This window comes from Lepidothrix coronata, unplaced genomic scaffold (assembly GCF_001604755.1).
Source record: "Lepidothrix coronata isolate B3197 unplaced genomic scaffold, Lepidothrix_coronata-1.0 Scaffold214, whole genome shotgun sequence".
Lineage (NCBI taxonomy): Eukaryota > Metazoa > Chordata > Aves > Passeriformes > Pipridae > Lepidothrix > Lepidothrix coronata.
In genome coordinates this window covers 1,248,411-1,274,951 of record NW_016690394.1, presented here as the reverse complement: position 1 = coordinate 1,274,951, position 26,541 = coordinate 1,248,411, and the positions used below count along the sequence as shown (strand labels likewise).

At 45.3% G+C, this 26,541-nt stretch overlaps 2 protein-coding genes across 5 annotated transcripts in view; one reads left to right on the top strand and one right to left on the bottom strand.

Moving 5' to 3' along the window:
- Window positions 1-468: 468 nt before the first annotated feature.
- Window positions 469-15,923, bottom strand: MINOS1 (mitochondrial inner membrane organizing system 1). The gene is made up of 4 exons (XM_017833413.1): window positions 15,798-15,923; window positions 4,252-4,299; window positions 3,535-3,644; window positions 469-714 (listed from the first exon to the last, which is right to left on the bottom strand). Exons 1-4 carry the CDS (start codon window positions 15,862-15,864, stop codon window positions 706-708), a joined length of 234 nt encoding a protein of 77 aa, XP_017688902.1. The 5' UTR covers window positions 15,865-15,923; the 3' UTR covers window positions 469-705.
- Window positions 15,924-15,999: 76 nt separating this feature from the next.
- CAPZB (capping actin protein of muscle Z-line beta subunit) overlaps window positions 16,000-26,541 on the top strand; it is a 68,890-nt gene continuing 58,348 nt past the window's right edge. For 2 of the 4 annotated variants that reach the window (XM_017833398.1, XM_017833399.1), the window contains exon 1: window positions 24,825-24,931. In XM_017833398.1, coding sequence (XP_017688887.1) covers window positions 24,929-24,931 — 3 coding nt within the window. In that variant the 5' untranslated portion in view covers window positions 24,825-24,928. Of the gene's footprint in view, window positions 16,260-24,824; window positions 24,932-26,541 lie in introns of those variants that run through there. The other 2 variants (XM_017833396.1, XM_017833397.1) reach the window with 2 other exon arrangements.

Genomic DNA, 26,541 nt, shown 5'->3' with positions numbered 1-26,541 from the left:
CAATCTGAGAGCCAGACAGCATTAGCAGCTGCTTAATTCACCCACTATCTCAGGAAGTTTCAAACCTGGGTTGCTCCATGACCCAAAGCTACAAGAGACAGCACCGGCTTCCTGGATCAAACAGTTTGGATTTATCACTTCGGATTCCACCTCTTCTGAGACGACAAAACTCCAATTTTAAAGGGCAACTGTACAAACAGGACATAGGAGTATTTATATTCCTCTCCACACACTGGCACAGGCAGCAGGGGTCTAGTGGATGATTTATGAGGTGGGAATGCTTCTTTGAACTGGCTGTCAGATGGGGGCTGGCTCTTGGGAGTGGGGAGGAACAGACGATGGGGCTCTTTGCTGAAGAGCTCTCCCAGTGGCTTTGGCCCAGGTGGCCCCAGATGCTGGGCACTTCAGATGAAGTTCTCTCCTTCCATTCTCTCTCTCTCTCACTCACAGACAAAGTCAACACACTAGAGAAGGCCATTTCTCCTTTATTTATTTCCCAGAAGAGCTCTCCCTTGCACTTTTCAGACACTATACAAAACAAGCAACAGAACTTTGTTTCATATACAGAAACAGTTTGTTGGAGTATAAAGAGTTACTGGTGATCGTTACTGAAGAATGTTGGCTTATTCCAGGGGCACTTCAGTATTCCTGAGGAATAATCATTGACTTCTCCTTCCTTCCCACTGGGATAGTCTCAGCCATTAGTCACTGTTCCTGTAAAGCAAGAAGGTTTATATTATTAAAAAGCCATTTGGGTTCCTTACATTGAAGGTGCTGTAGGATGTAAAGCAAGTCATGGACCTTTGTGACATTTCCAAGGGGTACAGGAACATTTTTATCCTTTGCTAGAGCAGGAAGTTGTGTATGGAGAAACGAAGCAGCTATTTTCATGCATAACCCTCCATTCTGATAAATTGGGTACTTCAAAAAACCCCAACATTATTGTTCAGGTTAACTGTTCACAGGCTGAAGAGAAATCAGACAGAAATAAAAGCCACAAAAGGCAGGTGGGAAGGCTGAAGTTGCCTTCTTGTATTCCTGCACATCAGTATAATCCACACTGCTAGCACAGTACAGGGTTACGGGGTTTGGGTGATAATATAGGCTAAATAACCTGAAAAATATCATCTTTTCCACTTTGCAAGGAATCTGGGCCGTGTAGTTCACAGTCATAGCCATGAAATAATTGCTAGATGTTGGCTTTAAATTCAGCTGAAGTCACAGTGAAATCCATTTGATCAAATTACTTAAAAGGCTCTCAGAATCTTATGACCACAAATTAGAACTTTTCTGCATTTTAAATAGTCTCTTGGTCTGGATGAATGGCTCCTGCATTGGCATTATAGTGTTTTATGATCAAATTTCTAACCCAAAGGATGGGCAGTGTGATGGTCCAAGTTACAGCCAGAACAGCTGCAACATCACTTTGTCATCTCCTGATTATTCGGTATTGTGAATGTTCTCTGTTCTTTTAAGAATTTGATCCTGAAGAATCAAGAATCCCAACTGGATAAAACCCTGAATAACCTCACAGCTGACCCCCATGACCTCCTTGAAGTCCTTTCCAACTCAAGTTATCCTGTGATTCTGTGAACAGAAAACTAGAAATAATTTTGTCCAAGTTAATCCGTGTTACATTTCTCTCTAATAAAGCTGATTTTCTTGCAGAATCTCTCGATTTGACAGGTTAACATTTGAACAGAACTCAGTTGTGTAAGGAAGTCCTACAGAGTTTAGTTATAACAAATTTTCTAGAAAAAAACCAGATGAGTGATAATGCAACAATGTTTTCCATGTTCCTAACCAAGAGAAATGAAATAATCTGGTTGTAATAACCCTAGAGCCATTATCCATGACACAACATTTCGGAGGGAATTAATGACATTAACCATTACATGGCTTCATCCACGTTTTCCCTCTCTCAGCAGCCTCAAGCTCTTTGTGCCAAAGACAGTGTACTGGAAACTACGTGTCTAGTCTTGTGCCATGCAGGCAGCTGGGTGTCTTCTGGGAAGTGTCCTTTCAGTTATTTCATGCTTCCAAGGATCACCCTTGCTCCAGAACACAGATTTGTCCTTAATCCCAACAAAATCCCTTACTAGGCTGACCTGACACTCAATTTTCTGCTGCCCAACATCCCTAGTAAGGAGTATCCTTGAATGAATAATGCTCTCTCAGAACATGTGAACAGGGCATCTATCACTCGTGAAGCCATAGACAGGCCATTCCAGCTTCTTTCTGGAGACATAAATTGGAGGAATACCCTCAGGATGATGTGGAAAGCTAACACGTCCTAATGTTAACAAATCTGGCCAAAAGAATCATGCACAGATTTTTCATTCTGGGCAGTAGCTGGCAGTGCTAATCAGCTGCATCCAAGTCACAGTTTCTCTACATTGCTCTCCAAAATATTTTATTCCCAGGAAGTTGTTCGAGAATCTTGCTATTGTTTCCCTTTAACAGGCAGCTGGAGGAAACATTTGTAAGCAGGTTTGTCTGGTAGGGCTGCAGAAGGCTGGCAAAAGCTCATCTGCCAGTAAATTCAAGGAGGACCGGGCTCCACTTACAGCTCTAGATGCATCAGGAAATGCCTAAAAACACCTTCAGGCCTCGTCATCAGGCAGAGGAATAATATGGGAGCAATTTTTTCACTCTGTGTGCTCCATGAAAAGCTTCTGGCAGAACATTTTACCTCAGTACTTTCTGAAGTGCTAAAGTAACTACAAATATATCCTGGTGGATGCCTCTCCACTGGTATCACTGAGATGCTTTAAGCAGTCCATGGTTTCATGGATCCAAAATGTGCACACACACCTTTTTTGTGTTCCAGATACTACAATAATAAATTACCATGAGAACAGCCCCAACTTTTACATGTGAAGAAATTAAAAAAATATTAATGGAGTCAGTTTGTGGACTTGGTGCACTGCAGCCAGTTTGTGAGTTCAGAAATGGATCCTGCTAATTAATCTATTTTAAAATATTTTATCTCAGCATGGTCAGTGATAAGACTGAGTTCATTGAAATGATCTTCAAAACTGTTTAAAGTGTACGGGTTTTTTCAGACTAGTTACTACACTACAATCCAGCCAAACAAGCCACAAAACTTACAAGTGATCAGTGTTTTCATGTTGAAAAAACCGCAAAAACCCCACTGGAGATCAAAGATCTGCTTCCACAGACAAATCTACCTGACATGCCTTTAAGTTTCTTCCCAGTTCATCTCTGAAGTCTGAAGAATCTTACTATTAGTTTAGTTTTTCTGACACGTATTTTTATTATAAGATTTTCAGGTTGTGGCAAAACCCACCTGCAGGATCTGTTAAACTAATTCCATGTATTCAGTCTAATTAAGGTTATGCTTAAACACACCGGTTATTAAAAATTTCTGAAGAGCAGGGGAACCACTCCTGCTCTGGCAACATGAGTTTCTTCTTACTAGTACTCCTTTGGGAAAGGCAGAGGAATATCCTTGTAAATGCTGTCTACCTTACAAATAATTACCAACCAACACAAACCAGCACTGGTACTTACTTTTACAAATTTACCATGGAGAAGATATGGAGACTGGAAGTCGTGTTGACAATTGGAATAAGCCATTCCTAACCCCATCCCTGACCCAAAAGCAATAGGCCATGTCTTTCCTGTGGGAGAGAATAGAGAGGGCAAGCAGAGAGGGCAAATCAAAGTCAAGGAAAGCTGTTTGTTATATATTGTTATACAAGCACCAAGAAAGACTAAGTTGCTAGAAGATGCATATTATGCACTTTTGTTCTACGAGTCAAGAATCAGCTACAAACCAGGGCACTGGAGAAGAAGAAGAGTATCCGTAAGACATCACATCTGGAATTTAACAGAGAGCAAACTCTGAATCCAATGTATTACTGAAAATCATTCTGTTACCAAAGCAGAACTAAAGAACTAAGATCAGTTTTAAACCCCTGGAAAGACTGGCATAAACTGATGTCTAGACACATGGCTCCGGCGATTTGGCTCAGGGTCTCCTGCAATTCCAGGATTTGAGCTGAGCACAGGAGGAGTTCGGAGAGGTGCCACGGGTAACAACCTTGTTACACAACAGCTGAAAGTTTGGGGAACTCCATTTCAACAGAAAAGACAGGGCAAATAATAGAGGAATTGGTCTAGCATGCTGATTGAATTTTATACACCTCTAAGACTTCTTGGTTTTAAAATATGCCTACAACAGATGGAAACTGGGAAACCAGGCATCAGGATCACTGCAGTACTTACTTTTGAAGAAAATGACTGAGAAAACAATTCCTAATCCAAATCCAGCACCTGCAACAAGAAATGCAGTCAGTGAGTGAGGATTAATATAATACAGAGTAATGGAAAATTATTTCATTCTTTACAGCAATTCTTTGTTCCAACTCAGGAGTATCAGACTATGAATATCTGACTACGTGTAATTTCAGCACACCAAACTGTTCTTAAATAGCAATTCTGAAAAAAACCAGTTCTTGTTTTTTAAGTAACTGTAAGCAGCTGATTCAGATTAGAATCCCAACATACACAATAAGTACATTATCAGAAAGATTTGGGAAACAAACCAGACTCTCATCCCAGGGAAAGTTCCTAAATTTCGGTCACCATCTACAACATGGAATTAAGATTTATTTGGTTCATTGTCAGCAAATGAGAAACACTTTAATGAAAACTTATTGTGTCCTTGAGCTTTAGATTTTGCAGATGAATATCTCAGTGTATTTCGTTTATCTCACTACTTTAACTGCTTCAATGTGTGTCCTGAGGGCAGCAGAACTTTAAAGCTTTGTGTTATTCTATCCCTTACAAAGAAAGCTCCAGGCTGCTTATCTTTCACATCCACAACATTCATTATGGAGCATATTTAAACACATTAGGAATGAATGACTTTTCACATCCTTAATACTATATATAGAAATAAGTGCAGCAGTTGAAAAAAAAAATGTATCCAGAGCCATTAAAACAGTCAGTATATTTAAAAATAATTTTTGCTTTCCTTGGAAGGTGAGCTTAGGATTTTCTGCAAGAAGTCAGGCAAGTCTGCAAAACTCCTCTCAAGACCAAATAAATGTAACAGTGAAAACCTGCAGCTGAGTGGGCAAATTCTACCTTTAATTTTATGCACTAAAGACAAGAATTTTAGATAAGGCATGGAAATACAGAAGTTTAAAAAAGGAAAAAAAACATCAGTCATGCATATGCTTGTTAAAAAAAATAATCAACAGTTTCAGGTTTATTTTGCAGCAAACACATCCTGTTATGGGTTTCAATTCTCTCCTTGCAATACAAGAAATGTAATTTAAGGTTATTAATTAAAATACATCCCTTTTTTTATATTCCTAAAAGCATGTGATCCTTACTTAAGATCCTGTTGGACACATTACTTGAGTCCAGAAAAATGCCAAGAAATCCTGTACCCTCTTGGCATATAGGATGAGGTTTCTTTCTTTTAAGTTTTCTTTTGCTCTTCAAACCTTTCTCCTTGCAAAAAGTATATTAATGGTAGTTTCTACTGGGGAACAGTTTACTCAAACAATACTTAATACATCATTGTACATTAGGACGCACCACGTAGTACATTAACTAAGCATTCCACGTTTTTTATTGATTATGAAACCTTGAATATTAGAACAGAGGTGACCAAACACGATCGGAATAAACCTCCTTATGTGCACTCTCATTAGTGCTTTACTATCTGTACTTACTGAGAGCTGGAAATGAGAGTTGATTTGAAATCTCTTCATTTTACTCCAGATTTCAGTTGTGCCAGAGGTAACTGCTTTACCAGGTCATTCCAGCTTCCGGGTAGCCTCACAAAACATGCAGTGCACGAAGAGCTCTGACTGCCCGCCAAGTGCTCCTGACATAACTCCCCCAGACATTTTCGAGCCCAAGCACTTTGCACAAGGTCAGGTTCTCACTCTAATCATTTGCACAGCTAAGGGAAAGTCTCGGAGCCTCGGATGTCTGCTCAGAGCTCCAGGGTTTTCCTGCATTTCAGACAGTAAGAGATTCACTCCTTGGAGCACCTCCCACAAACGCGTCTCACTGCCCGGGGTTCGTACAGAGCCTGGCAGAGACATCAGGCATTCCTGGAGCCGTGGTTCCCCATGCTGATTCTCCCTCTCCAGCACAGCCTTCCTTCGGTACCTTTGCTACAGCCCACTGGTGCTGGCTCTCCCAGAGTGTTTATGCCATTAAGGATAATTACTATCTCCTAGAATCCATTCAAGGGACACGTGCTTGGTCCTCCGACCACCTCCTCTGCCAGCCTGTTCCTACAATCCAGGTCGTACTGCCGGTTTGGTTTGGGCTGTTGTACTTTAGGGCTGAGAAGGACTTTCTGGAGGGAATTCTTTCTGCTCAGTCAGCACCAGGTGTTTGAGCTGCCCCAGTTCAGCAGGGTTGCCCCGAGGGAGAGATGCCAGTCCTAGGCTTCCTGTCCCTGGGAAGATCCCCTCTGCCGATCCAAACAGTTGAGCCAATGGATGAGAATTTATGCACGGGATGACAAATCCTGCATCATCTGCATGCACAGCCTGGGCAGTTTCTAATGTCACCACATTTTACACCAGTCAACCCCAAATTCTTCTCACTAGCCTCATGGTGAACTGTTCACATTTTTGTCTCAAGACAACCCTGCACTAAGGAAGCAACAGTAATTAACACAGTTTCTTTCCATCTACTTCCAGAAATCATTCATTATCTCATTTTCTCTTCACCTCCTTCAGATGCTCTCTCACATTACAAGCCCTCAGTGAGGGCTCCACACAGATGCCATCAATGCTGCTTCCTGTTGGCCATGGGGGAAGCTACAAGATATGCTTAAAAGGTGAAAAATTTATTTCTGTCAACTGCAATTCAGCCTAAGCCCAGAACAAAAACTAGGCCTTGCCCCACGCCAACACCACTGTTAAGCAGATGTGGTCCAGCATGACTGACTTTAGAACACTCTGTTTTTCCTAAGAAAGCTTTTTTCTGAAGCAGCTAATTTGAAGGGAATGTTCTTTTTCATGAAAACGCAATTTTTGTGCAATTTTAGAGGCCATGACTGCACCCTGTTCCAGTGGGAAGGGAAGCACAGTGACAATTAGTACAAAAAGATGATGGTAAGATAGCTAAGGCCTTGCTTTAAATAATGAAAATGCTACAGAGAAGTGAAGGAAATCTGACAGCTAGTGGGTTTTTGTTTTCTGTACAAGAAGGCAACTTGAGAAACAGAGCAAAAAAAAATGTACCTTAGCTTTCCTCATCTCAAAGGTAGTTGAGTTCACTCCTCTCCTACTGAGGCACAGTAGGACACTGTGCAGGAAACTGTTCTGATCACCATGCCCTGCCAACAATAAACACCAAATTTGCCCCCTCACATCAACCAGTGCACATACAGCATTTGCTCTCTTCTACTTGGTTTTAACATTTAAAAATTAGTTTTAACTTAAACTCAGACCCTTCAGCTACATTGAATTCCTTAGCCCATCTGGTTAAGAACCTCTTTCTGCAGATAGTTTGTCACTCATCTTCATTCCACTAGAAAGTATTTGTGGTTATGTGGTCATTTCCTGTGTCTCCAGGACCACGGGGGAGCAAAACCATCTTGCCTCAGGAGCAAAGTAATGCATTTCACTTTAATTCTAAATAAAGTTACACCAGAGATAAACAAAGGCCGAGCTGTGGATGAGTTTTACAGGTTTAAGTTCTCACATGCTCAATTACCTTTTAAAGAGGCAACATGTTGCTTCAAAGGGCCTCCCACCTGACCAGGGGACACTCCAGCTGCTCCTCCTAAAGACCAGCACCTCTAGGCCAGGCTTTAACTTCATAACAATAAAACATGAAAGGTTTATCTTACAATAAAAACAAACGAACATGGAAAAGCAAAGGGCTTGATTTTTTTTCCCCTCCCTTTCTTGCATGACAGACTCTTTGGAGGAAAAGGCCACAGGAAGCAGTACAATGCATTTTTCACCTTCTCTGACAGTTTAAAATGTTTAACTAGAAAAACAGTCTCTTCCACCCCACATCTGTCACTTCAGCCTAAACTCATTTACAGTGTCAATAGGGGACAGGACAGTTCTGTGGACATCGCACTCCCACTCCCTGGGACACGTCCTGGTCACACGGACCGGCACAGCCACACGGAATTGAGATTAGGCACCAAGCCCAGTCTCCAAAACTTTCTCATTTAACTTGTTTTCTGGCTCTTACACCTTCCAAGAAAAACGTCCCGGTACCTCAAATCAACCTCACACACAGGAGAGCACACGCCGTATACCCAATAGGACATCATAAAAGTGTCTGAGAGAAATACAGATCTTCAGGATGGGCTCCTGCCCCACAAGAACATCTGGGAAAAGCTGTTTCTATAAATTTAATCAACAGTCCCTCCAAGAACAATTCTACACAGTTCTCTCCTAGGCTACCCAAGTAGCTCTGGGCTGAGGCAGCTTTAAGGTAGCCACACCTACATGGACTTTGCTTGAAACTTAAAATAGAAGGATTAAAATACGCTCCTTGACATCTGGCAGATGTGTTGCTATTACTATAGCAGCTGGAAGGTTTTCAATTACTTAATCTGACAAAAAGAAAACTATTATTTGCCTTTGCCATTCCTCACACACAAAGACAAAAACTGAGAGCTTCAGCCTTCAATCCCACTTCGACAAGATCCATAGAAAAGTGCTTTGTAAAACTAGGGAAGAACATACACCAGGGCCTTCACTTAGCACCAGTTAGAAATACAAGGCCATGAAATCACTTATTTATGGAGAGCATAAATTTTAAGCAGACTCTTAGCAAGGTCTTAGTGGCAGGAATCGGATTTTCTTCAAACACCAACTCTGAAGCTTTCATTCCCACCTCCCCTGTGGTGTGGATTGTTTATGTAGCAGACAGAAAAATGAGCAAGGACACTGGAAGAAAATATGGTGAAATTATATCCCAAGTTCTTGACAAAGAAGAATAAAAAAGCATGTTTTGTTTTCTTCTAGCATGTGACTGTAGTAACACAGAATATTTAGAATAACAGAATATTAGTATCCAAATATCATCATAATAAAAAAATCCTGACATTCTTTCAGGGGGCTGGTTTCACCTTTAAGCACTTGTGCAGGTCAAACACTGCCTGAAGGCAAACCTTGGATAAACATCAGCACTTCTGCAGAGGGACAGGCAAGAAGTGCCTGTGATCTACCAAGGAATCACAGCAATAACCTTGGAGTGGACCAGAAACTTTTCATCCTCACAGTGATGGATGAGCTGTGAGACCTGAGGGCACAAACATTTCCTCCCTCTTTTAAAATGGGAAGGGGAGAGGAGTGGAAGCTGCTCGTTGAGAAGACAATGCAACTTTACTGCGAGGGTGGTGAGGCCCTGGCACAGGTTGCCCAGAGAACCTGTGGCTGCCCCAGCCCTGGAAATGTTCAAGGCCAGCTTGGATGAGGCTTGGAGCAACCTGGGCTAGTGGAAGGTGTCCCTGCCCATGGCATGTTCATCTAATCGAACAAGATGAGCTTTAAGGTCCCTTCCAACCCAAAACATTCCATGGTTCTACAATCAATATTGCAGCAAGCTTTTAGACAAATCAGGGCTGCACTCTGTTTAGAAGCACATATGTGAGAAATCAGCAAGACATTCATAATACAGAAAATACACCTCTGACAGGAAACTTTACCTTCTCTTACTATAATAAAATATTCTGCTAATGACAACAATAGCACTGGTAAAAATAAAAGTTTAGCAGCAGTAAATACATCCACATTTAGGACTTTTGCAGCCTATGAGGGTTGGCAACGATGGTGCTTCATACCCATCCAGCAAAGGCTGGCCAGTACTGACGTCTGCTGGCCCAGCTCAGAAATAGAGGCAGTTTACAGCAACAAGAGTCTGGGGGCATCTCACTGGCAGGGATGAGGAAAGGAGCCTGATCCTTCTCAAACCCCTCGCTACTCATTTATTATCAAGGATGTGCCAGCATCCTTGATAATGATAAAATTCCTGAAAGGATTTTCTCAGAGAACTGTTTCTGATACAACAAGGAACAAAGAGTTGTTCCCACCTACTGCTGTAACATCTCGAGGACCAAATAAGAGGTGTAAGATGTCGCTTGGCTCCAGCCTCTTTCCTCCCAGTGGTGTCACTGTGTGCCAACTCCCAAAAAAGGCACAGTGGCACCTCACCAACTAATGCAGGGGACCAGGAAGTCAGAGCACTCTGGATTCATTTCCAGCAGAGCAGAGCTTAGGAGGTCTGGGGTTTGCAAACACTGCAGGAGCAGATGGATGTCACAGCTTTTTCCTCACGTTCTCTTGCACCAAAGGACACCAAGAGCAGGCTGGAAGAGTCAGGGAGCTGGTCAGGCACTCCTAGGCAGGGCACAGCTCCCTGACTCACTGGGGTGGGCAGCCAAGAGGAACAGCAGGGCACAATGCAGTCAGGAGGAGACCTGGATTCCTAAAGTTTTTCCTAGCTTTTTCTTCCAACGGAAGATAACAGCCCCTTAATTTATAGGCGGTCATTGTATTCAGAACTCTGCTAACATCAAAACTAAATACTGCTGTTAGATTTTTGACTAAAAGCCTATTCTTGGAACAGCATTCATCCACCTCTTCCAAAGAAAACATTTTCTGTTGTCTGTGCTGCCTCCCTGCACAGCCTGAGCCATGAGCAGTTAATATTTACACTACTTGGTCTGCAGGACACAACAAGTAGAGTTGGATCTTATGTAGGACAAAGCAAAAGAAGTTGGGGTTACAAACAAAGCTCACACAACAATGCAGTTGTGCACTCACATAATATCCATGTTCTCCACTACTAAAAACAAAACACCAAAGGAAGAACAAGCCTTTTGACCCAGTAGCTAAGACTGGATGGTCACATTACAATTGCCAAGCAAAAAAACACTTCAAAACAGGAATGTCAGGATTTTTGTATATTTAGATAAAGTCTAATCCGGTTTTCAGAAAGTATAATCAAGTTTTATCATTATATAGACTGACTTTATCCTATTCATAACCATGTGAAGGATTATTTAAAAACACTGACATTGCAATCCATACAATGATTCTTTCTGAAACATCCAATCTGTGGAATGACTCAAACAATACAATTTCACCCTTGCCATTAACAGAACAGCTATTCAAGCAGGCTAGATGATGCAGGCCAGAAAAAAATCATGTTAACAGTCGCAGAAGAATTCAAAGTGCCCTTTTCTCTTAAAAAAATCCCTATTACATGGAAATTAGAAGCGTTTTATTTGCAGATGTCAAAACAGAGGATTAGAGGAAAATGAACATCGCTACAACTGGGTTATTTACAAGCTTCCAGGCTGCATTTTGGTCAGGCACAGACATACATCAAAACATTTCTCTCCTGAAAAAAAAAAAATGAACTTCAACACAGCAACTTCACACTCAAGAGGTCAAGAAACAAGCAGCTTTCCTAGGATTACCTTTCAGTAACAGCGAAATTACAGTGCTCAACTCATTTAAAACTACAACAGCTTCAAAACAAACCAAGACATGCAGGCACACAAACCTCCCTCCCTACTGCTCATACTCTTTATTGCCTCTCTGTCCCCTGGAAACAGCTTATAATAATAATTTGTCCAAAATTACAGCCTCGCAGCAAAAAACAGCTGTCAGTCTTTTGTGAGTAATTGTCTTTCCAAATAAACAGATGTGAACTATCAATCAGTCAAACAAACAAACCGACCCTTTGAACAGGGTTTGGAGCCTGCAGGATGGAGGAAGAGCACAACACTACCTACTTCACCGTCCCTCCTCTGCACAGCTCTACTGATGAGAAAGAAGAAATGGCTGTGAAGCCCGGGGCAGATACAGGAGTTTAGAAAGGTCTGCAGGCTGGGAAGAAAAAGAAAGTCACTGCAGTTTGATTCTTCTTCCCCACACATGAACAAGCAACTTTTCTGTAAAAAAGTAACACATAGCTTTTCTGTATGGAAAAGTCAGTATCAGGATGAAAGAGGGAACAGAAAGTTAAATTATTTAAATGACTGCGCGGGTGAAAAGACTTAGGAATAGCGCAAAGCCACAGCCAGCACGACCTGGATCACCCATCGGAAACCTCCTGGTCAGCCAAGAAAGCACAACCCAGCCCCTTTACACACACACTGCTCACAGCTACATTTGGAATGGAAGGGGAACAAAACCACCAAGACCCATCAAATAAATATCAGTCCTAACAAAAGGGAGGTGAGCACCTAAACTCCATTTAACAATAGCTCAATGTTTTGTGCAGGCATAAAGACCTTTACTTACTCTTTGAAATGAAATACTGCCTTAACAATGCCTGACAGCATTCTCTGTTTGGAACTAACAGGAAAAAGTTCACACCAAATTACAAGACACACACAGGTAGCGACTAAGAGCTCAAAAACATAATGCAGCATTTCAAAGGATGGAACACAAGATAAATATTTATTTTGGACGTTTTAGTGGCAGGAGATCAAGTTTTTTCCAGAAGCTCCATCTCCAACTAAAACAGTGCAGCACAACTACAAACACAGCTAACTACAAACACCGGCATAGTGGGAATCCTGAAGGACTAATATTTAAAAGCAGATTATTGCTAATAAAGCCAGCCCAAGAGCTCTACATCCCTCTCTTCTGTTTCCCATGTCCCTCTAGCCCTCAAACTAATTCACAGGAGTTATCTGTTCAGAGTTCTCATGGACTCTGGGAAGTGTCCCACATGCAAGGCTTCAGAAATTCAGTGCTTCCGTTTATTTAGAGAGTTTGGAATGGGAAAACACACAGCTAATCACAATGTTTGTTTTTCCCCATCCACTGGCTGGAAAGATCTCCCTGGCTGTAGCACTCAGGATGTAAAGGAGCATTTGGGAAGGAAACTGTGGCCACAAAAAGGGAAATTCTGACAAAAAAGTACAAAGTTTACCAAATCTCATATCCCAGGTAACAACTAACTAAATTCTCAAGTTTATTTTTTTTTTCTTTCCAGTATAACAACCTCCCTTGGCAGTTTATTGGAAACTCCAGCAAACTTTGCAGTAATATTACAAAACCAATCATCACAACCACGCAAGGTTTTAATGTCCCTGCAGAGCAAACAATCATTCCTACTGGGATAGCCTGGGAAAATCTATGTTGTCAGCACACAGCTTGGGCACTGAGTCACTTCACATTTAAAGGCCATCATCATCTTCAGTCACAAACTACTGGAGTATGAAGCAATTTTGGGGTTGCTCTGACTTCCCAAGTTCATCCCAAGTCATTTGCTGGTAATGCCAAGGAGGAGGTTGTCAGCACAGATGTTTCAGTTACTGATCAATTGTAAAAGCACACAAACCAGAAAAATGCTCTCGCTCACAAAGAGTGTCCCAGCCCATCACAGTGGGTTTGGTAATAAATTAAAGAGCTGCTAATCACAATGCATGTCACAGTGCACTTGACCTTTTTAGGCAATCTAATGAAAAACATGAATCTTTACTCAATGCCACTGTGAAGCCAACACTGGGAACCAATCCTTGGCCTAGAGTACGCAAGCACGAGGCAAAGTATATTCCCTTTCTTCTGCTGCCATTTTAGGATGGAAGAAAACACCAAATTAAATAGCAAGGCTTGCTGAAGGCACTGGCTGCATCAAGTGCAGGTGACACCAATCTGAGTGGTGCAGACACACCTGAAGGACAGGGCCATCCGAGAGGACCTGAACAAGCTCAAGCAGTGGCCCATGGGAATCTCATGAGGTTCAACAAGAACAAGTGCTGGTCCTGCACCTGGGCTGGGGAACGACACAATGAAGAACAGCCCTGGGAGAAGGACTTGGGGGTGCTGGTGGGTGAGAGGCTGGACATGCCCTGGATGTGTCCTGGGCTGATCCCCCAGTGTGGGCAGCAGGGGAGGGGGGGATTCTGCCCCTCTGCCCCCTCAGGTGGGACCCCCCTGCAGAGCTGCATCCAGCCCTGGGGGCCCAGCACAGGAAGGACATGGAGCTGCTGGAGCCAGTCCAGAAGAGGCACCAAGAGGATCAGAGGGATGGAGCAGCATTGCTGGGAGGAAAGGGTGAGAGAACTGGGATTCTTCAGCCTGGAGAAGAGAAGGTTCCAGGGTGACCTAATTGTGGCCTCCCAGTATCTGAAGGAGCCGACAGGTAAGGTGGAGAGAGACTTTTGACAAGGGCCTGAAGTAACAGAACAAGGTGGAATGGCTTCAAACTGATCAGAGAGTAGATTTAGATTGGATACTAGGGATAAATTCTTCCCTGTGAGGGTGGTGAGGCCCTGGCACAGGCTGTCCAGAGAACCTGTGGCTGCCCCAGCCCTGGAAGTGTCCAAGGCCAGGTTGGACGGTGCTTGGAGCAACCTGGGCTAGTGGAAGGTGTCCCTGCCCATGGCAGGGGGTGGCACTGGATGAGCTTTAAGGTCCCTTCCAACCCAAATCAGTCTGGAATTCTGGGAAGTCAACCCTGTATTCGCTTCTTTCAGCCTCCAGGAGAGAGGATGTACAGAATTCCTACATGTACAGCTGCAGCATGGAACAAGCTTTTGTTTATAATCTGGCATACTTAATATTTTATGATAAAGCAACCAATGCTATGGAAATATAAACATATTTGGATATGTTTGTCAGACAAACCTGAATAGAATTTCATAAGGGAAAACACTGCTCTGGAGCACTTGACACTTTCCAAAGGTCTGTTATAAACAATGGGAGTTTCAGTTTACTTAAAATTATTAAACATCTTTTCTAATGGAAAAGTATTAGGCAACTAAAACCCCTGAGTTCCTCATCAGCTTTCAAGCACAAGACCACTAGAACAAGAAGTAATAAACATTCACGTTTCCCAGATATTACTTATGGTTGTAAAAGAGACATCTGCACCAACATGGAATGAATACCTTGCGTGTCAGACGCTGCACTTCTTGCTCTATACGTTGAATTAAAGATTTGGGTTTGTAAACACATTTTGTGAAGGCAGAAGCTCTGCCTGGTGTCACTTGGCAGCCGGTCACAGGGTGAGCACCGAGCTCACAGTCACCATCATTGGTAAAACTCGTAGGACTCAGTGAAACCTTACAAATGTTTTGTTGCAGACCTGAAGCGCTACAGGCGTGTGCACAGCCCGAACTTTAAGGACAAATAAAACCGGAAAAAACAACAGAACTGGTCCCCTACTTAAAGAAAAGGCAGAACTGCAGTCCCACGGCTGGGATATGGACGGAGCTTCTCAATGTCACAGTCCACACACTGTACCCAGTAACACGTGCCAGAGCTCTCCGCGTGTCACGCTGCCTATTGCTTTTAATAAACACAGCCTCCCTGGTGCACTGAGTGATGTGAACAGCTCTGCACGGACCGAGCACAAACCCACGGCCGCAGCGGAGCCGAAGGCAGGCAAGGTCGCTGCACGGCAGGACCAGCTGTGCCTGCCCGGGGCTCATTCATTCCGGGCGGGAGCCGTCCCACATTCCGCACGGAAACCTCTTCAACTCAGTGAGTACCCAGAGGTCGAGCACGCCCGGGCTGCGCTGAGCCGGGAGCGGGCCCGCCGGGGGTCCGAGTCCGCGGCCAAGGTCACCTTGCCGGGCCCGGGGTCCCCGGCTCTGCCCGACCGCGGGGGCAGCGCTGAGGGCGGATCCTCCGCGCCCCCCGCGCCCCGTCCGGGGCCACAGCCGCCCTGAGGCGAGCCCGGGCCGCCGGAGGACACCGGGCCCCGCGCCGCGGGGACGCGCGGGGGGCCGCTCCCGCAGCTTCGGAGCGCCCGGGCGGCCGCCGCCGCTCTTCCCCGCCCCGTCGAGCCCACGCCGCCCTTACCCAGCTTCACGGCCGAGTCCGCCACACACCGGTCCCACTTCCTGCCCAGGTCGCCCTCCGACGCCATCTTGCCCGTCCCCTCGCCTCCTCCCCCGCACAACTCTCGCGAGACCCGAGGCACCGCCGCTTGCTCGCGGTGGCAGATCTCGCGAGAGTTCCCCGCCGCCGTTGCCATGGTTACCGGCGGGTGGGCGTCACGGCCACAGCGCCCGACCTTGGGCCCGGCCCAAAATCCCCCTTTTCCCCGTAGGATTCGGCCCAAAACGCCGTTTGCCCCGTAGGGCCCGGCTCGGCCCCGCCCCAGCCCGTCCTGGGCACCATCTTTCCGTCTAGAGTTCCCATTGTGTCCTTGTTAGCCCTCGTCTCCCTCAGGCTATGGCAGCATTCCCATCTCCTCGCAGGTCCCCGCGTTGGGCCCACAGCGGCCGCTCCGCTGCCCTCAGCGTTCTCGCCTCAGCCGTGGTAAGAACCCACCTGTGCTGCAGGACAAAGTCTCTCACTGCAGGGTTGGGTACATCCACTGGACACATTCCCGTGTAAGTTTTTCCTGGCAGAGGTCCTGCATCACCTCAAGATGAGGAAGAACTTTATGCTGAGGGTGGCATAGCACTGGAACAGCTGCCCAGGGAGGGCCTGGATTCTCCCTTTCTGGAGACATTCCAAACCCACCTGAACACGTTCCTGTGTTGCCTGCTCCAGGTGACCCGGCCTTGGCAGTGGGGTTGGACTGGGGGATCTCCAGAAGTCCCTTCCAACACCAACGATTCTGTGATCTGTGCTGTCTGGCCTCATCAGGCCTTGAAATGAGGTCCAGGCTTGTGAAAAAACAGCTGTTGTCAATCCCTGTTGATGTCCCAGAAATCACCTCATTTTATGAGCAACCCAGGCCCCCTATCATCCTGTTTATTTGGGAAAAGGAGCTGAATAATGTTAACAAGATCATTCTGTCATATTCAAGAAGTTACTCCATACAAGAAGTTGATAATTAGAATTACAAAATCATGGGATGGTTTGGGTTGGAAGGGACCTTAAAGCTCATCCAGTGCCACCCCCTGCCATGGGCAGGGACACCTTCCACTAGCCCAGGTTGCTCCAAGCCCCGTCCAACCTGGCCTTGGACACTTCCAGGGCTGGGGCAGCCACAGGTTCTCTGGGCAGCCTGTGCCAGGGCCTCACCACCCTCACAGGGAAGGATTTCTTCCATATACATATATATATACACACACTATTTTTTTCCCCTAATTTTAGAGTTTGTGGGAAGGGTTCCCAATTATTTATGGGATGTTGGCCCACCCTGAACTGTGCTACAGCTTTGTGGAGCCAGGAGCATAAGTGTGAATGTCTCCAAAGCTACTATAATGAATTTTATGTTGCAAATGTTGTGTAGGCTGGCTGGAAGGCATTCTCTAGAAGCCTTGTGAAAAAACACAGCGTGTTTTTCAAGTACTAATGTTCCCATTCACACTGTGAGACAATTTTTATCTGTGGTTACTTGTTTTAAGTGCTGGCAGTTTTCTTTATCAAGGTGGAGGAGGCTCTGCTGCTTCATAAAACTGGAAGTTCTTTAACAAGTCAATTACAGACTAAGGCAACAAATAGAAGTGAAAAGTCCCTGAAGTTGGCACAATTTTATTAAGTTGTGTTTTTTGAGGTCTTTCATTTGTCATAAAAGCATAATTGGTCTTGATCTGGAGTAAACATGGAAGATTTTTACCTTTAATTGGTTTAGTTCAACTTCTTCACATGTCACTGAACAACCACAACTACCTTTTATTTTTACTTAGTTATAAATATAAATGGCTGCTTTTAAAACTTTTTTTTGAAAGGCACATGGTTAAACTGAGCCCTTGGAGGTTCAAGAGGTTTCCCTGGAGAAGGCAATTCTTGTTCTCTAAGGGGATCTTCATTTTCTCTTCCTCCCCCTGCAATTTGCTCAAATCAGTCTGCGTTGCTGCATAGTTGGTATCCAAAATAGAACCATGCATCGAGTTACTTATAAAAATATCAACATGATCCAGCAGGTTTTTCCCTGAATGAAGACAGAAGTGTTTTCTGAAACCACTGCCCCAGTGGTGCCAGCTCCACCCTCCCATTTCCAAACAGCTCTGGAAAATATCAAGAGAGGAAAGATAACTTGAAGACTCCAAATAATTCTTGAATTTTCATCCCCAAAATTAAATTCCTGAGGGCAGTGTTTAAAACCAACACAGAAATGTGGTCTTCTCTTAGCAAAAACAAATGTTCAGTGCAGGCCAGTGTAGTCTCACTTCACACTTACTCATTTTCAGGCTTTTGGGCTCCCTGGAAAGCTCTGTTTTTTGGGATGAAGGAAGCGGTGGTGAGCAAGGTGCTTCATAGAGGGTCACTGCTGTGTCTCAGTGTATCCTGACAGCCTCACCTCAGAACCTGGTGCGTTAAACCCTTTCCAAGGGGATGGAGTAGTTCAGGGTAATTGTTTTGAACGTTCAGCTTTCTTTGGAGAAATCACTCTACTGCTTTTAAATCCCACAGTCACTGAGTGATCAGAGGGGGCTCTGGAAAACGTTATCCATTAAGAATCTAGAGCGCATTCTCTGCACCCCTTCCCACCCCAGGGAAAAATTAAGGCAGGAGGAAATGTGTCCAAAAAAAGGCTTTTCTCTCCATTGCTATAGTTACTTGGCAATTAGACCCTTGCAGTGCAATATTGAGTATTTATTGTTGTGTAACTCCAAGGTGATGTTTAGAACGTGCAGTTTTGAAAAACCTTCCTTGCATTTTACAGCCCAGCATGTGTTGTCCCAGGGTTCCTTCCCTCCCTTCTCCCCTCACGCTCTCTTCTCCTTTCTTTCCAGTAAATAAATGTATAAAAGAATAGAGGAGGTTGAATGAAGCCAGAAAGCTTCAAAATAATTGCTGTATTTCTCTGATGGAATTAAACTTTTAGTATGTTCAGAGCTTGTAGCATCAGTTTTCTTAACTGTATACCCAGCTTGAGTTGTGTATGGAATTAGGAAGATTCCTCGCAGACTAGGAGTTAGATATGGGTTAGGTTTTCAGCAGGTGGCCATCAGACAACCCAGAGACAGGACTGGGAATCTCAGATGAATAAGTACAACTATTTTTCTTCAAAATTGCTCTTTCCCTGGTGTGTAGTGGAAGAAGCCATGCAGAGGGCACGGCCAGTGCTGTGTCCAGTTCTGGGCCTCTCACTTTAAGAAGGACATTGAGAGGCTGGAGCATGTCCAGAGAAGAGAATGAAGCTGGGGAAGGGTCTGGAGCAGCAGGAGCAGCTGAGGGAGCTGGGGAGGCTCAGCCTGGAGAAAAGGAGGCTCAGGGGGGAACCTTCTGGCTCTGCAACTCCCTGACAGGAGGGGGGGAGCCAGGGGGTGGGGGGTGGGGGTGGGGTCGGGCTCTGCTCCTGGGCAATGAGTGACAGAAAAAGAGGACACAGCCTCAAGCGGTACCAGGGGAGGCTCAGGTTGGACATCAGGAAGAATTTCTTCCTGGAAAGGGTGATCAGGCATTGGAAGGGGCTGCTCAGGGAGGTTTGGAGTCCCCATCCCTGGAGGTGCCCAAGGAAGGCCTGGCCGTGGCACTCAGTGCTCTGGGCTGGGGACAAGGTGGGCATCGGGCACAGGGTGGACTCGATGATCATGGACGTTTTTTCCAACCTTAATGATTCTGTGATTCCATACTTGCATGTGGAGAAGAGGAGCTCCTCTGGAGCTGCGCCAGCCAGAGTTCAAACTCTTTTCAACAGAACAGACTTTCTTAGAACCATTAGTTCTGGTTGTCTGTAATGCAGGACAGGATGGCTCACCCTCACCCCAACAGATTTTGTTTTAAAACTTCCTAGCAAGTTTCTTTTAAATCTTGAACCTTCCCTAGGCTGAGTGTATCACCTCTTATACTGTTTTTTCAAAGAATCCTATAGCATCTCTCCTCTCATTTCCCATGGGATACTAATATGTTCTTGCTCTCCTCTTTTACAAAGAATACTCATGTAACTTCTCCTATAGTTTTACACAACATGAATCACCTCCCCCCCACATTTATCATTTATTTTTCTGTCAAGATCTGCATAGGAAGGCAGTAGAGTAGGAGTTGTCTGCTTGAAATGGTTGACACAGCCTTGGTGTGGGCCCCACTTGCTTTCTGTACTTCCAGAACTCTTTTTTCATGTTCCAGAGAGCTCAGATGTGGGCAGGAACCTCCAGCTCTCGGACTCCATGCTAGTGTGTTGGATTTTAACTCCCAGACACATGGCACATTCACCAGCAGGCACTGATGCCTCGTTTTCTCTTTGAAAACCTTTCAGCTACCCAAGCAACGACGACAAAAAGTTTAAGCCTGAAGTCGAGTAAAAAGAAACCCCTTCTCAGCAGGACTTTGCCCTGAAATGGGAAAGGTGCCAGAGACTCCATTACGTCTCCTGTTCTATCCTTATTGATTTTATGTGGATGGCAGTTGGATCCTGTGGGGATGAACAACAGTCTGAAGGCTGAGTTGACTTGCAGGAGGGACAGCTTGTGATGCAGTGAAACACCACTCAGGCTTTTCATGTTGATCACATTCCCGTTAATTAGCACATTTTGTGTCTGTGCTGATGTATTTCCAGACCACTTTTGTTGGATTCAGTGGGTGGTGCTGGTTCCAGCTGTCAGGTATGGCTGTTTGAGGCAGAAATTGGAAAAATGGAACAAGATGCGTCACAGCTCATTGTACTAATTCTGCTTTCTGCTGCTTTAGCTGTGAAGATGAAGTTTGCACCCAAAATCTCTGGAGGAAAGCACTTGCATGGAAACACTGACCTGAGTTTTTGCTAACTCCTAAATTCCAGGCAAAAGCACTGCTGCGACATTTCTTGTCTTTATTTGCGGTGTACTATTTTGTGATCATTTTTTAGATTAGTAGACATAGAAAAACTCCTCGAGTGCTGTATTGATGAGGTTTTTTAATGACTAAGCCATGAAAAAGGGCTATTTTTCAGCCTCTAAGTATGTTTTTCCATTCGTCCGTGTCTCTGGCTAATTCTGTACAGATTCTAACTAGTGAACCATGACTATTGTATTAAGAAAGAATCCAGGCCCTCACAATTCTTTTGGCTGGTATATCAGCAGGCTTCAAGTGAAGTGCAACGTGTCAAGGAAAGAGTAAGGAAACAGAAAGTTTTGTTTCCTTCTGGTGTATTTAATCAGCTTCTCCTTGATTCTTTTTTAATGATAGATATTATTGCTACAGTTAATGACCAGGTTTGACAGAATGTTGTCAATACTCTTTGCTCAGGCTGAAGACATTTGTGAAAGCTCTTGTCTGTTAAGATTTCTGTGCTGAAAATATAAAGTTAAAGGAGAAGTTGCAAGCAGAGAAATAAACAGCATCCTAGGAAATGCAGCTAAGTGGGACATGCTGGAAAACTTGGGATCCCAGAAGTCCTGCAGTGCATGGACATCTTGGGTGCTGATGGAGTGGAAAAAGTCGGGTTTAACATTCTTAGTGCAGGGATGGGAATACCTCAAACCTCACACTACACAAGCAATATGTTGTTTTTCATTAAACATGGTATTTAGATTTACTCATCAGTTCCTGTAGGAAATGGGGGAACTCTTAAAACCTTCATATTCCAAGAGTACACTCAGCAAAGCTGCTTTGGAATTGCAATGGGAGACTTTTTTTATTGTTTGTGTGCTATTTTGACACTGTGTACAAAGATCTCCATAGTGAGAACAATCTGTGGCTTGAAGACAGAATTCCAAGACGTTGGGTAGTGTTGTAGGTATCTTTTTCCTATATTACTTTCCAAGAAACACTCAGTTTTCAGCCTCAAATCAAGTGATGCTGCTGGTTTACTGACTCTGACTAATAAAACCCAGCAAGCTAAACTTTACCATTGCTGGAAGACTCTTGCAGCATAAATTCAATTTATGAGAACTCTTAATAAAAGTTTACATACCTTTCAAGTGCCGTGAAAGAAAATGGGCAATGTGACCTAAAGAAAAGGCTTAAGATGTTTTTTTATTAAAAAAATGACTAGTTAGTGAAGTATGAAGGTTTTCTCCAGGATTTTGTTCCTCAGCACGTTCTCACAGTCCCCCTTGGTCCTGGAGAAATGCTGGAATAAACAAAATAAATAGCGTTTCACCATGCATGCAGGGGGATAAAATAAAAACCACAGCGTGCTGGACCACTAATGCTTCAGGAAGTTCTGGCTGAATGTGAAAAGTACTTTGTAATGCTAATAAGTGTTTATCCTTTTGCTTCCTCGAGTGTAATCAAATGCACAGGGAAAGCACATGGATTTTAGAGCTGCTGATTGCAGGATCAAAAGCCTTGTTATTAATTGCACATGAATCTGATGTTGTTGGGCCGTTAAGCCATCAAGTGACATCATTGTTTGCTTCCTTTGTTTACAGACCCTCATTTTACAGAGGGGTGATGCCTGACACAAGCCTTTTGAGCACTTTGTCCTGTTTAGGTGGGTGATTCCACGCCAGGAGGTTTGGGAAATGCCCGAGGTACAGGTAATGCCAGCTCACAGCACTGGGATTTATGGAATATCCCTGAATTTGCTGTATTTGGTGCCAACCCCTCCACAAATCCCGACAGAAGGCAGGATGGTAGGGACATCCATGGATTTTTTGCCTGCTGGGATCCACGCCACACTCCAAAGTGGAGCCTGCCGGGGAGAGTCCCTTCCTACATCTTAATAAACAAACAACCAAAATTCCCTGAAGCCTGTCCTGCTGTAAACAAGCAAAGCAAGCAGCTGGTCCTCATTTGAAAAAAGATGTGACATCAATTTCAGAAGGAATCTGCAGATCTTCTTAATGCAGATATTTTTGGGAAAACAAAAAGCAGCTGTTTATTCTTCTTTATACCTATTAGCAGGAAAACAAAATCCAGGATGCTTGTATGTCTTCCGCTAAGAAAAACATCCTCTTGGCCTTGACATTCATTTGGATCTCAAATTGTTTAAAATGTACTGGGCTGCCTAATTCTGCTCCTGCTCTGCCTCTTCAGCAAGCAAATAGGAGCTGTTTCTGTCCAAAACTAAAAGCTACTACAAGTATAGTTGTCATTGAATAAATTGCATGAGTTTTGTGATAAAAATAAGGAAGTTTTAGAAGGGCATTGTCAAATTTAGCAATTCTGGCTTCCCAGTCCCAAGGGAGACACACACGTTAGATGTGTGGAGCCCTGGAAAATGAATGAATTATCTGCCCTGTGTAATGAACAGGTTTGCTTTTCTTAATTACTGCCGGGAGGCAGCTCTGAGGGAACATAAGGACTGGAGGAGGATCTGGGGATTACAAAATAGGAACCGCTTGGGATTGCTGCATCTTACAAACTGGGGTTTAGGAGGTTGGGCTGAGGAGTAGGGGCAAAGAAGGGAATTTGGAGGCGCTTGAGCCTTCTGAGGTCATGTGGCTGCTCCACTAGACATTGCAAGGTCATCTCCCACCTCTGGGTTTATTTGGTAGTGGTTATTGGTGGAGTTCAATGCGTTTTTGTGTTTCTCTGAAGCAGTAAAGCTCCTGTTTATCCTGAGATCATTCTCCTGTTTTCTCTCCTTTCCTTCCTGGGTTCATTTTGTTCCTGCACTAAGAACACCGGTGAGAGCTGCTAGGTCTGCATGTGGTCGTGCAAAGTCATGTTTTACAGTTCTGTCTCAAGCTGTTGTAACTGGATCCATGTCCAAGCAGTTCCCTTCCCTAGAAACTGGGGTTGTCCTTTTCAAATGGAAAGCTGTGGCTGGTTTGGCCTGTTAAGTTAAGGAGCTGTCAGAGCTGTTATCTCCTACAAGGTCCTGTTTGGTATCTGATAGAACTGAGCCACAAACACCTGTCTGAATCCATCTTGGTCACCTCCTGTGGGGAGGATGTTCCACAGTGTCATCTCCAAGGGAAAAGCCAAGTGTGACTCCTGGTGTCAGCATTTCCAGCTTCTACAGCAAACCAAGGGACGTAAACGGAATAATGGAAGGACTTTTGGCTCACCACAGCCAAGTCTGCAGTGCAGAGAGTACCAGTGGAAGGTTCTTGGGGTCCTGGTGCCAAAACTGTGGTGAAACACGAGCAGAATTGTTCCAAAAGAGCTGCAGAGGAAGGTGGTGCATAGCAAATCCAGCACTTTCCTGGGGTAACCGGCTGTGTTGTAGCTCTAACATTCTCAGGTCCACACTGAGCACAAATCAGGAATCTGGAGTCAGGATGTCTTACCTGAGATCACTGAAATGTGAATTAGTCCAGTAACAGAAAAAAATGTTTATTTTGGGACAGCTTGAGCAAAGTAGAAATGTTTTATCTGCTCATAAACCCTGATTTCTGTCTTGTATTTGGAATCCTGCTCCAGGTCACCCTGCCTTGGCAGGTGGGTTGGACCAGATGACCTCCAGATGTCCCTTCCAACCCTAAATATTCTGTGATTCTGTGATCCCTATCAGAGCTGCCTGAGCCCTGAGGGCATCAACCTATGTCAGCATCTGCGCAGCTTCCAGCAGGCACCTGCTTGCTGAACTTCCAGAGAACGCCGAACACTTCCTTTTCAAACTAATTATCCCTGGCCTTAAGCAGCGGGAGGCTGATTGTTTTTCCGTGTCACTTCAGAGCTGGCGGATGCATTACAGGCAGCACCAGCAGTGACGTGTGAAGTCCAGTTTACCTCTGTAAAGCCCAATTCTCAGCGCTGGTGCGGTTGCTACACGTTGCTACGGAGCTGGCGTGTGCCTTCGTTTAGCCCTAAGGGTCATCTGAGTGCGTTTCAAGGGCCGCAGCCGCTGCAGCGCGGACGCTCCGGCACCGACTGACGGCCGGGCCCGCGCTGGGGGCGCGCCCCCGCCAGGCCCCGCCCCTGGCCCCGCCCCGCCCCTGATTGGCCGCCTATCGCACCTCCGCGCGGCACTTGGTGCCATCCTCCCCCCCCCCCCCCCCCGCGGCAATGGCTCCTCCCGCCCCGCCGCGCTCCATACTTGGCGATGGCCGGCGAGTCGCGCGCTGATTGGTGGAGCGGGCGCGGGGCGGGGCCGGCGCTGACCCGGATGTTCCCGGCCGGGCGGCGGCGGAAGCAGCGGACGCGCCGCGGCCTCTCAGCGACAGCGACGGACCGGGAGGCGCCGCCGTTCTACCGCCCCGCGCACCCGCCCCGCCGACATGGTGAGAGCGGCACCGCGCCGGCACCACGCCGCGGCACCCGCGCCCGCACCGCCGCCGCGCACCGGGGGACCTCGCCCGGCCTTCCCCCGGGGCGGCGAGGAGGGAGCGGGGAACGGAGGGACGGGCGGTGCTGCCGGGGCCTGGGGGGCGGGAGGGCCTCATCTCGGCAGGGCCTGCCCGGTCACTGCCCGGTCCTTGCGCCCTGTCCCGGGCGGTATTCCCGGAGGGAAGGCTGTGGAATCCCGGCGGGAGTGGTTCCGCTTTGGCGGCGGCTGGTACCGCCCGGGATATTGCTGGGCCCATCCACTGTTGCTGCTGTGCTTAAATTCAAATTCTCTCTCCCCGTCGGGAAGAGGGATGGGTGTTCGCTGTGCTGGGAGCTCATGGAAGCTGCGAAATACAGGAAAGCCAAGCGCAGCCGAAATAGGGGGTGCCGCAGCCTTGGCTGCTCCTCCACCGGGCTCAGAACTTTCCTTCCCCCACGGAGAACCTTCAGTTTCCTCAGCCATGTGGAATAATCTCCATCCCGCCGTGTGTTTCCTGGATTAGCCCAGGGCACAAACCTTTGAATTTGGTGCTGTGTGGAGGGAGCAGATTCCATCGGCTCTGAGCCAGGGCAGGGATAAAATGGGGGCTACCCAGGCCCTTCCCTGAATTCGTGGACAGGGGCTTTTCCACAGCCTCCTCATGGATGGAATCACTTGTAGGAAATCACATCACCTTATGCTGTTTAGAAATTTATAGTTCAGGTTTTCCAGCATAACAATTCGAGAATGTTCAAATGTATTTAGTTTGTCGAAGAACAACCCTGAGCCCAGCAATACAAATGGTGTTAACCAAACAAGTGTATTCCTTGACTTAATACCTTCAACCATAAGAATTTCAGAGTCAGTGCTTGTATGTTTTTTGCCACCTGTATCATGCAGGATAAAGATCTTTAGTGTCAGGTGAAAGGTGAAAAAGAGTGGAGATCAAAGTTCTGCTCCTCTCATTGGTTCAGGTGCTGTATCTGACTTCTGACAGGAGGGAGCATCTTATTGCAGTTGTGTAGCTTATTTTAACGCACTGAAATCTCTAAGTGTGAGACCTGACTGTGGAATTTGAAATTGGGATTCCAGCAGACTATCCTGACTTCTGCCATGGCAAAATTCCTCACAGGAGAAGAGGGCAAGGAAAACAAGGAAGCCTCAAGTAAAATAACAGTGGTGGTACCGACTTCCTTAAGGGGATATAAAACCTGCAGTCAGGGTTTCAGTGTAACTGAAAGAAGTCTTTTGAAAGAAGTAGAGCACAAATCCTTTGGAAATTTCCTGAGTGTTAAAAGCTTATACTGCCTTCTGATATTTTCATGTTTAGTCATGGAGATCACAGCAGGAGAAATTTGATCAAAACTTCCAACAGCATGTGGTGATTTCCAATATTGAGTGGACTTCAGGGAAGAACCTGCAGCTTCCAGTTTCAACTCAAGTGCAAACCCAGACTTTAGGGTGCTTCCAAGATCTCTAATTTTAGTGGTCTGAGGCGAGGATAAAGAAATGGATCATTAAAATGATGAAATGGCCCTTTTATTGCAGAGAACAGCTGGGAGCAGCTGGTGTGGTGCAGCATAT

Coding starts and splice junctions, on each gene's coding strand:
- MINOS1 (XM_017833413.1), bottom strand. CDS start 15,864: ATGGCGTCGGAGGGCGACCTGGGCAGGAAGTGGGACCGGTGTGTGGCG. Junction 4,300..15,797: donor GGACTCGGCCGTGAAGCTGG/GTAAGGGCGGCG, acceptor TTCTTGTTGCAG/GTGCTGGATTTGGATTAGGA. Junction 3,645..4,251: donor CTCAGTCATTTTCTTCAAAA/GTAAGTACTGCA, acceptor TCTCTCCCACAG/GAAAGACATGGCCTATTGCT.